The following is an 11648-nucleotide window of genomic DNA, read 5'->3' on the forward strand; positions in this document are numbered from 1 at the left end:
ATATTAATATATTATAAGTTCTAATATATTAATATGGAATCATATTATTTAATTAGTATTGATCAAGAATTAATTTATAATTAATTAAGTGATCAAAAGGAACTAATTAAATATGGACTCTTATATATATGGAATGGGCCAAGTTCATTTAGGTTGGGCTAAGCTTTCATGGATAGTCCATGGAGTGTTTAACCCATGGATCCTAGGAAATGAAAGGTCATGGGTATTAGGGTTTAACCCTAATCCTCCATACTATATAAAGATGTCTTTGGTTGGTGAAATAGGCACTAGTGTGGATACACTAAAGAAGGGCTAGCCAATTTCACTAGAGAGAACCAAGTAATCATATTCTCTAAAGTATTCCAAGGTGTCTTGGTGATTTGTGATTCCACTTGAGGCTTCCACACTATTGGGGCTAAGCTCTTAAAGCTTGAAGACATCAAGCTACATCAAGAGGTATGTATTCTATCTTGTTACATTCATAGTTTTTGTACGCTAGATTAGGATAATACCTTGGATGTTCTTATTTGCATGTATAATAGAGAAAACATAGATCCAAGGTATTTAGGGTTGCATGTACACTTAGGAAGTGTTAGAATGCACATAACCCAACAGTGGTATCAGAGCCACGGGTTGTTTTCTGTTATATTGATGCAAATATTTTATTTTCCAAGTTGAAAAAAAAAGGAAAAAACCATGAAGTTTGTCAAATTTTAAGATAATTACTTGTTCTTGTGAAAAACTAATTATTTGTAAAATTTGAATAATTTGCTTTATGAGTTTAATTAGGTCAAATTTAATAAAAGATAAAATGATATGATTATTTTATTAGTTTTAAAAGTTTGATCTAAAGAGTTTTATTTTTTGAAACCTCCATAAGTTATGGATATGAAAAGGTTTTTAAAAAAAAATTGATTCAAAGTTTTTATGGAGTTACAAAATTTGGTGTTAATGTTTTAAAGGATTCCATAACTTAAGAATAAGTTATGGATCACCAAAAGTTTTTTGTGTTACCTTGTTTTATGAGTGAATTTAGATTAATGAATAAAATTATGTGATAGTTGGTTTTAATCCAAATTAATCTAAAAGAAGTTCATAAAATGTGTTTATGTAACTTATAAGTCACATTTATGAATCTTAAAACTCATAAAAGTTGGCAAAGGTTACAAAAATGAAGAGTCTAGTTCTAATTAAAAGGTGTTATGACTCCATAATTTGTCCTCAAGTTATGGAGGACCAAGAGTCTCTTCATTAAATAATAAACTAAAAGAAAAAAGTGTAACCTTAATTAATTCCATAAGTTATAAAATAAAGAAAAAGTTAATTCTTTTATTAGTTTAAAGTCTTCCATAACTTGTCCTCAAGTTATGGAACTTGAAGAGTTTTTGGATTAAAACTACTTTAAACACATAAGTTATGGAATTAATTAGTTTTGAATAGTTTCAAAACTTGCCCTCAACACTACAAGAAAATTTCGATTTAACTACGGAAAAATTCCGTAGCAAAATGATGTAATTCCGTAGCTAAACCTAAATAACTACGGAAGTTGCTACGGAATTTGCCAATGAGATTCCATAGTAAAATTTCTTGTAGCAAAATGTTTAACTACGAAATTATAGTTCCGTAGCAATTTTGCTATGGTCCTTGCTATGACATCTATCCGTAGCATTTTAACTACAACACAATTCCATCACAATTCTGTAATAATGAATTCTATAGCAAATTCCGTATCTATTTTGTTCCGTAGCAAATTCCGTAGCTATTTGGTCCATAGCAAATTCCATAGCTAATTGTTCCGTAGCAAATTCCGTAGTCATTTGGTCCGTAGTAAATTCCATAGCCATTTGGTCCGTAGCAAATTCCGTAGCTAATTGTTCCGTAGCAAATTCCGTAGCCATTTGGTCCGTAGTAAATTTCGTAGCCATTTGGTCCATAGCAAATTTCGTAGCTAATTGTTTCGTAGCAAATTCCGTAGCTATTCGTTCCGTAACAAATTCCATAGCCATTCGTTCCGTAGCAAATTTCGTAACAACTTTTTTGTAGTCAATTCCATAACAATCGTTCCATACCATTCTATCTATAAAATTCGGTTATTTGATTTGACTTATTATATCAATTTACAAAAATACAATTAATATAAAAGAAAAAATAACAAAATAATTATATAGAAACTAAAAGAAATATCCAATACATCAAAAGATACATCTTTCAAAATCAAAAGTCGCTACAAATTTAACGTAAAACATTATTTAATACATAATATTCTATCATTGATTAATAAAATTTTTGACCTGTTCACTCAATGTGTTAATGACATTCATTGCTTGTGCGAGTTGTTGTTCAAACTTTGCTTGAACATCCACATTTTTTTGCTGAAACTCCACATTCTTTTTCTGAGCATCCTCATATTTTTGCTGAACATCCTCATATTTTTGTTGAATATCCTCATATTGTTCGCGTTGCGTCTCAACTAACTTCTTCAAATTCTCAATCTCGACTTTTGTCTCGGCATTATTATCCTCGTATTGTTCACAATGCATTTCAGAAGATCCTTTACTAGAACGAATGCGCTTTCCATATGAGCCAAATCCATATAATCTCTTTTTTCGATCGTGTCCCCCAACAACATCATAAAATAGTTTGTCCTCATCAATTTCCTCTCCTATTGCTTCCAACCGATCACATCGTTCCTTAAAATCATCCTATAATTTTATAATTTTGTTGAGATAAAACTTATACAAAAAAAATATCAAAATAAAATTTACATGAAATTATTAAAAATAAAACTTACATGAATTTTTTTAGCTTTGTCAACTAAAAAAGTCACTCCATCGTGATTCTTAGTGTGTGTATACAAGAATAGTTCATGGTGTGCCGGATCATGTCCCCAAAGCTTCTTCTACATTATTAAAAAAATCAATATTAAAGTAGATTGATGTTTTTACATTTAGGCTTAGATATTTAAAAATGAAAAAATAGCAACTTACTTTTAAGCTAAACCCATTAAAAAATCAAAATGGAACTAGATTGCTATGATGCAAAAGTAAATGAAAGTAGATTGCTATTTTTTGCATTTAGGCTCCACTCTTTAAAAATGAAAAATAAAATAACATACAACTAAATGGAACTAGAAAACTATAACATACAATTAAATGAAATTACATTGCTATTTTATGTATTTATGCTTAGTCCTTTTAAAAATAAAAATGGAACTAGAAAAACTATAACATACAACTAAAAAAAAGTAGATTGCTATTTTATGTATTTAGGCTTAGTCCTTATAAAAATCAAAATAGAACTAAATAATGGTATTTCTAAATGAAAGTAGATTGCTATAATATAAAATTAAATGAGTACTTACTAAATCAGAAGCAATCTTGGAATGAGAAGCCGATCCACTGGTATGCGTAGAAAGGGCTTGTCCATCAGCTACACCTCTACGCCTATTTTTTTTGTTTTGTTCTGATTTCTTCTTGAAGTCTTCAGTATTCCATCTTGCAGTCCAGGATGTCCACACTTCTGATGTTATATTAACTGGTTTTTTTTTAGAGTCGACTTTTTCCATTTTGAGCTTATATTGTAGATATATTGTCTATATCTTTCCTTTGCCTTATTTTCCCAACAAGCTTGGACTAACGGAGTTTTTGCCTCATCCCAATGGCACTTTTTCTACAATACAAAATATATAGATGAGTTTTTTAGTTAATGAGTACCTAATAATTGCATAAACGAGATACATACATGAAACTCGTCCCAATAAAGAAGTTTTGTCTCATCACTTAAAGTTGCCCAACTATACCCATTTAAATCAGCTCTTTCACCAAAAGATTCATAGATAATGGAAGAACATGGGCCCGAAGGAAATAACCTACAAAAGAAAAAATCAACCGCATTGTAAAATTCATGAAGCTCAATGTTGATAAAAATGTAAGAATTTTAACTTACTCCTTATCTCGCACTCCAATATATAGACGCCCATCCAGTCCTGTAGATCCAAGTAAATACCCTTGATGTTGAACACCAACATTTTCCTCAACCGATTCACTACAATTTGTTGTGGATCTAGGTACAGATGATGTAGTAGATGCAGGTGGAGATGATTGGATAGATGTAGGTACAGATGATTGAGTAGATGATGTAGGTAAGGAAGACTGGTTGGATGATGTAGGTATGGATGATGCATGTGTTGATGATGTGGCACCAACATGTGAAACAAATGTTGGGGCAGATACAGTACCAACAGATGATAATGTGGTACGAGATGATGATGACGACAATGCTGGTGTAGACAATGGGGCAGATATATTACCAACAGATTTTGCATCATCGGTGCGTTTGTTTATGAAACGTACACTTGTATGTTGCTTTCGTTTCAATGTGTCTCTTAATAAGAAGAATTGTGACATCTTCCCTGAAATTTTAAAAACTTAGGAAGTTATAAATCTGTTAGATCACAAATATTATAGAAATATCTTACTAAAAATTTAAGCATACTACTTTTTACTTTAAAATACCAATGTACTTTTGTTTGCTTATTTATTTTATCATCTTAATTTTTACTTTGAAAAATACAAAAACTAAAAGTATAATGCATATACGTTAATGAAAGTAGATTGTTATTTTTTGCATTTAAAAATGAAAAAAATAACAACTTACAACGTAATAATAAGTATAAAAGATAAAGCACAAAACTTAAACATGATGCTTTTGTTATCACCTGAATTGGATTGGATTGGATTAGACTGGAGTGGAGTGGAGTGGATTGGAACCTGGAACAAAGAAAAAGTTGAAATAGTTCATGCCTTTAATTAATATTGCATACATAAAGACTATTTGAGTATGATAAATGACCGTTTTACCCTTCACCAACTTAGCACATTATAACATAGTTCAAAGGAATGTTAGGAATAGAAAAATGGGTGTCTAGATAGTATACACATCAGGTCATTATAGCATTCAAAATGCCATACATCTAGAAGAAATGAGGTAATTTTAAACAAGAGTGTTAATACACAAACAAGATATAGGACCAAAAATTCAAAATTATCTATAAAAGTGTATCCATAAATAACAGTCCATATAAAAAAAACAATGAGAACATGTTGTTTATCTAGCAACAAAATCTAACAGTCCATTTTGTTGTTTACCATGGCAAACTAGCAACAAAATCTAATTGTTCATATAAAAAAACAATGAGAATCGTTGCTCCTACTTTATCTAGCTGTAGTCTGTTGTAGCCAACAAGATAGATGAGTACATGCTGTTTATGCAGAAAAATTATAATTGAATGTATTTCATGAATAACAGATTTATGCAGAAGGGAAGAGAAGTGGTTGAGAACTTGTGATAAGAACCTGTAGGATGTTGTAGTTTTCCTTGGTGGTATCTGCACAAAGACAATAGTATGTAAGTAATAGTTTCAACAATGTAATGATACAAACTTTATGAAACAGATAACATGAGAAATAAGTTCATTGGTGATATAAGAGTGAATATCAGCATTGCTTATTTGCTTTCATCTACATTAAGGCCCTGTTTTTTTTTCCATCATAAAGTGTAGTCTAGATATATGATATTTGGTCAACTTTCTACTTTTTTCATGCAAATTTGCAGCAAACATATTAATTTAACTGAAGAGTAACTACTTAGGAGTAATCAAAGTTTAAAGTATACCTTTCTAAAGTGTGGAATAAATGTCAACAAAAATCTTGTTGTCCCTTGTAGATATAAACAATGTCAGAGTCTCAATCTTTATGCAAAACCAGATACATATATGCATGAATTAGCCATAAACTGAGAGACAATACAACTTGTAATATCAAATGCCAGTGAGTTGACTTAGTGTCAACATTGCTATAAATTCTTTTATCCAGTTGCCAAATAAAACATATCAACACTAATAGACATTTTTCACAAATGAATTCAACTTGGGTATTGTTATACTAATGATCAAACTGTATGCAACTTTTCCTTTTGTGAAAAGATTTTTTCTTTTGCAAATTGAATTGTTGCTAATAACCGACAGCTAAGATACATTTACTAGATTAATTGCATTACACAAGTTTTATGGATTTTGTGTTATGATGTAGTCTTTTAGGCTGATAACTAAGCTATGTGTCAAATTGAAGTTTTTTGGGACAGGAGTAAAAGAAAGTATTAACTTTATAAATTGTAACAACCATAAATAACTGAAAAACTGTGTCAAACTGAAACAACTAAAAGGCGAGCACTTGCAACACTTCTCTTTCATAAAAACAAACGACATCAACCTTTGAATACTTTGCGTGTATGAACGCTAGGCTCAAAATAGTGAGAGCAAAAGTTTGATGCTTCACGAACTAAGTATGCATTGCAAATCGACCCTTCCACTCTAGCTTTATTTTTCACATCTTTTTTCAATTGGTGAAGAAATCTGAAGTATAACATTTGATACGTTAGCCAAGAGTGACAACTTTTAATTTTGAAATACAATGTGATCTACAAAACAAACCTCTCAAATGGATACATCCAGCGATATTGCACGGGACCGGCTATCATTGCTTCGTATGGCAAATGTATTGGCAAATGCTCCATCGAGTCAAAGAAACCAGGGACAAAGATGGTCTCTAATTTACAAAGAATTATCGGGATCTCAGCTTCAATCCTTTTCATGTCTTCTGTTGTAATTACTGTTGAAGTTAAGCTTTTGAAGAAAAGACTTATCTCGGTAACTGCTTCCCACACATTTTTTGGCAACATCTCGCGGAATGCAATCGGCAACAATCTTTGCATAAAAACATGATAATCATGACTTTTCATTCCAAACAGTCTACATGCACTCAAATCTACACACCTCCCCAAATTTGAAACGTAACCATCGGGGAAACTCAAACTCTCTACCCATTCACATACGACTTTCTTTTGCCTCTTCTCTAATGCATAATATGCTCTTTGATTTTGATCTACTCCTTTTCTCTTCTTACAATAGAGTTTCAGATCATCTCTCGCATTTGCATTATCCTTTGTCTTCTTCTTAACATCCATTATAGTGTAAAACATATTCTCAAAAAAATTCTTCTCAATATGCATAACATCAAAATTATGTCTAATGAGGTTTGTTTTCCAGTATGGTAAATCCCAGAATATGCTTCTCTTTTTCCAACCACATTTGCCACGTGATTTATTTACTACGTCAGCATTAAGTTCAGTAACTTTTAACAAACCAAGTTCTTCAATTTGCCTTATGGTTTCTTCACCATTCATACTTGGAGGAGGACCTTTTGTCTCTACACGATTCTTTTTGAACTTATTTTTATCTTTTCTATATGGATGATCAGTGGTGAGGAATCTTCTATGACAATCAAACCATGATATCTTCTTACCATTTTCAAGCCTAAAAGCTTGTGTATGTTTTCCACAATATGGACATGCTAGCTTCCCTGCGGTTGCCCATCCTGATAACATTCCATATGCCGGAAAATCGCTAATTGTCCACATCAATGCCGCTCTTAATTGAAAATTTTGTTTCAAAGAAACATCATAAGTTAAAACACCTTCTTCCCATAACTGTTTGAGTTCTGCAATAACTGGTTGAAGGAAGACATCTAGTTTTTGCTTAGGGTTTGTAGGTCCGGGCACAATTGCAGTCAAAAACATGTAAGGCTCTTTCATACACATAAACGGTGGCAAATTATAAGGTGTTATAATGATAGGCCAAGATGAATATTGTTTTCCTGAAGCACCATGGGGTTGAAACCCATCTGTACATAGGCCTAATCTAACATTACGTCTTTCGGCTGCAAATGAAGGATGGTTAATATCAAACTGCTTCCATGCTTCAGAATCAGATGGATGACACATTACACCGACATGGTGGCCATGATTATCAGCGTGCCATCGCATGGAAGCGGCTGTTGTTTGTGAAGCGTATAGTCTCTTCAACCTTGGAGTCAAGGGAAAATAATGCATCCTCTTGAAAGGTATACGCGAACGTGTGGACGAATTTCTTGACTTTTTGTACCTCTGTGCGTTGCAAAATTTGCACCGATCAAGATCTTTGTCGCCCCTCCAATATATCATACATCCAGACCTGCAACAGTCAATCAATTCCACAGGTAAACCCAATGCTTGTATTAACTTTTTTCTCTCGTATAAACTATCAACCATGTTATTCTCCTCCGGTAACCCATCCTTTATCAATTGACAAATGGCATCAAAACATAACTCAGGGATGCGATATTCTGATTTGATATTCAATAGTCGAGCTACAACAGATAGTTGTGTCACCTTTTTACAACCAGGCCACAACTCTCTATCGGCTGCCTCTAGCATATCAAAAAACTTCTTATCTTCTGAATTTGGCTCGTCATCAAGAGTTCTAGTCATGAAATCAGGACCCGCTGCATCCATCACCAATTCTCTATAAGTAGGATCATGGTGTTCATTTAAACTCGTGTATGTATCATCCATCCCTAATGAAGTACTATCCAATGATGTTTCTCCATGTTTATCCCAAAACTCATAATTTGGAACAAAACCAAACTTGTATAAGTGATATTTTGCCTCATCAACTGCTTTATATGCTTTGTTATTGCATTTTATGCATGGGCATTTAATTTTATCTCCATCCATATAACTTTGCTTAGTAGAAGCAAACTCGATGAATGTTTTCACACCATTAATGAAAAGATGAGAGACATGACCGCGATCATCAAGTCGTTCATACATCCAATTTCTATTGCTCATTTTTATTATATCTGCACACAAATATCAAAAACTAGTCATAATCAGGGAGTAATAAAAGATTAGGAAACAAACTTACTAACCTTATTTCTTGAAATGAAAATATTAAGCTAGGAAAATAACATAGTAGATCTCAATTAAACAAGTATTTAACTCCATTTCCTTGTCAAGATAGAACAACCTACTCTAAAAAAAGTGTGTAATATAGCACCCTACTTTCAAAAAATGTCGGTTATGTCCTTTGCTCTAAATATAGAACATCCATACAAGTCACTTGTTGCTGCCTTTAAGAGATTAGCTATTACAAACAAAGAGCTTGTAAAAGTAGCATACAGGTCTAGAGTGGTGCAGATGGTTAAGTTAGTTGATAAAGAAAGAGAAACTTTCATTACTAATAATTACTATTAATCATATTAACATGATTTATACTTTTAGAGTGTGAAACTGAGAAATCCGTATATTGTATTCTACTTTAAGTTGTCTAAAATTAGTATCTGCACACTAATCTTGCATACGAAACTTGATGAAATTGCAGAAGGGAGATTAATCTTTTTAGTTTTCAATACTGATTGGTGTTTGTTGCTACTGAAAGGATGGTCAGGACACCCAGGATGAACTAGAAAGGAGAGACCTGAAAGAGGAGTTGGTGGAGCGTGAGCGGAGACACTTCTCATCTAAATACAAGGGTTATGGTGGTAAAATCACATCTAAAGACTCTTTATCTTTCATCGGTAATGTAATATTAGTTAGTGTTGACTTGTGTATGTGATTGATTGTATCAATTTGGTTGCATCTAATAACTTGATGTTTGGACTGTTCCATGCACTGCAGATGCTGATGATGCTGATTTAGACATCAAAAGTGATGATGAAGGTATTTAATCTTTAAAAAATAAAAACATATAAAGTCAAAGATTTTCTATTTAAATTTATCATAAGGTTTTCATATGCCTGGATAGTATTATTCTCCATGTTAATGCACAATTTCACTTCTGTAACATGTAATAAAACTATTTCATGAGAAATTTAAACAAACAGATGTTACAATTTTATGCAGTAAATGGCTGTGATCAAAGCAACAAAAAACAAAACAACTCTCTTCTGCATTCAACCAGATATGCTCAATAACCCCTGCATGTCAAAAACAAAACCAAAACATAACCTCAAGGCCTTTAAAGTTGCCAAAAAAGTAATATATTTGACAAAATCAAAATCTGGAAATTATCACAGGTGAAACCTGACGTAACATGTCAAAATAGTTGGTTGATTTGGAATAATATCTGAAACTTTTATAGTTTGATTGGAAAAGGTAAACATCATGGTGTTTTTGTAATTTGCCCATAATAGAACTATATTTGCATAAATATTGAATAAAATACAACAAAAATGAAATGAAACGAAAAGGGTATTCACAATATATGTAATCAATATCAGGGAAACGAAAAGGTTAGAAACTTTATACCATCAGTGGGCTCCGTTGATAACAGGTTTGCTATGTGTGATACTGAAGCATCTCCGTTGATAATAGGTTTGTTATGGAACAAAAATTATCATTAAAATAATATTTTTAAATTAGATTATTTATGGTTTAAATTAGATATCTTACATGCAGTGCAAGGAAATCCACCGAGAATAGTCACATGGCGAGTAGGAGCTGTTGGGCATATCCACTTAATCTGCAAATATTAATATTTTAAGTGATATTTATAAGTTTTTAAAGGAAAATGTAAATTGAACAAATCAAGAGATGTAAACATGTAAATTAACAATCTTGCGGCAATATATATGACAAAATCAAAATCTCCAGGACCATCTATGTTCACAAGCAACATATATTTGACGAAAGTGCAATCAGCTAAATACCTAAAACGTATCCTGTTCCAGTCTTTATACATTTTGTACAAAACTTTATAATCATTATTAAAAGAATATAAATATCAAAGGGTACCTTGATTGATTGATCTTAACAATTGCAGGGTGGGTTTGATTTTTGTTATTAGCTGATTGGTTCACCTGATGATTCAAGTCTTGGGTTTCTAAGAAGCGAGGGAGAGATGCGATCCACAGGAGCTTTCGATTTGCTTGAAAAGATGCTTGTATTTGACCCAAATAGCTTCCTCTGGTATTTTAATGACCGGCGTGATGGGTGGCTGAGCAACAGCGGAGGCAAGTTGAGAGAGGGAGAGATGCGATCGGCGTCCGACGATGGGTTTGAACGGGATATTTTTGAACGTGATACCTCTGATTTGGGGTTGCAAGGAAGTAGGTTTGTATGAATTTACTACTTTACCCTTAATAAAACATTGAACCAAACGTCATGGTTCAAGTTCATCGAATGATTCTCTCTCTTTTCTTTTTTTACTAAAAAACCAAAATAAAACAAATAATTTTTTTTAGAAAAAGCTGGTACAAACTGCGTAAATAAATTTTGATTTAGGGGTAATTATTTTCAAAGCCTAAAAAATATGGGGATGATATTATTTTACGAAAATTAGCAAATGTATGTCATCAAAATCTAAAAATTAAAGAATATTTATAATGTAGAAATTATATTATAATTACATTTCCAAAACAATTAAAAATGATATTTTATTTTTGTTGTTGAGTTTTCAAAGATAATTGTGAATTTTTAATATATATTTTAAAATAATCTTCTATATTTTGCTACGGAAACATGTTTTGTAACTATTTGACTACGGAATTTTCCGTAGCCAAATACCTATGGATTTTGATTTTGTAGCTATTTTGTAAATTCATCTTTTTGTAACAAATTCCATAATAGATTAGCTACAAAATTTTATTTTGTAGCAAATTTTCCTAGCAAAATAGCTATGGATCCTAATTCCATAGCTAACTAGCTACGGAGTTTGATTTTGTAGCCAATTATGTAGCCAACTAGCTACATACATGGATTTTGTAACAGGTTTC

The 11648-nt window shown here is 32.1% G+C and overlaps 1 protein-coding gene across 2 annotated transcripts; it reads right to left on the reverse strand.

Annotated features, from left to right (window-relative positions):
* Window positions 1–2149: 2149 nt before the first annotated feature.
* On the reverse strand, window positions 2150–11023 carry LOC145072495 (uncharacterized). Of its 2 annotated transcripts, none has more exons than XM_079018931.1 (12): window positions 10669–11023; window positions 10327–10396; window positions 10183–10233; window positions 6491–8735; window positions 6270–6412; window positions 5355–5386; window positions 4718–4769; window positions 3946–4411; window positions 3742–3868; window positions 3362–3669; window positions 2792–2899; window positions 2150–2702 (listed from the first exon to the last, which is right to left on the reverse strand). In XM_079018931.1, exons 4-10 carry the CDS (start codon window positions 8722–8724, stop codon window positions 3526–3528), a joined length of 3198 nt encoding a protein of 1065 aa, XP_078875057.1. In that variant the 5' UTR covers window positions 8725–8735; window positions 10183–10233; window positions 10327–10396; window positions 10669–11023; the 3' UTR covers window positions 2150–2702; window positions 2792–2899; window positions 3362–3525. The 2 variants fall into 2 exon arrangements, with proteins under 2 accessions (XP_078875057.1, XP_078875056.1); XM_079018930.1 differs by having other exon boundaries at window positions 10183–10224; window positions 10669–11022.
* Between the last annotated feature and the right edge of the window lie 625 nt (window positions 11024–11648).

Source organism: Lactuca serriola, chromosome 9 (assembly GCF_051521515.1).
Source record: "Lactuca serriola cultivar US96UC23 chromosome 9, Lser_US96UC23_V15, whole genome shotgun sequence".
Taxonomy (NCBI): Eukaryota; Viridiplantae; Streptophyta; class Magnoliopsida; order Asterales; family Asteraceae; genus Lactuca; species Lactuca serriola.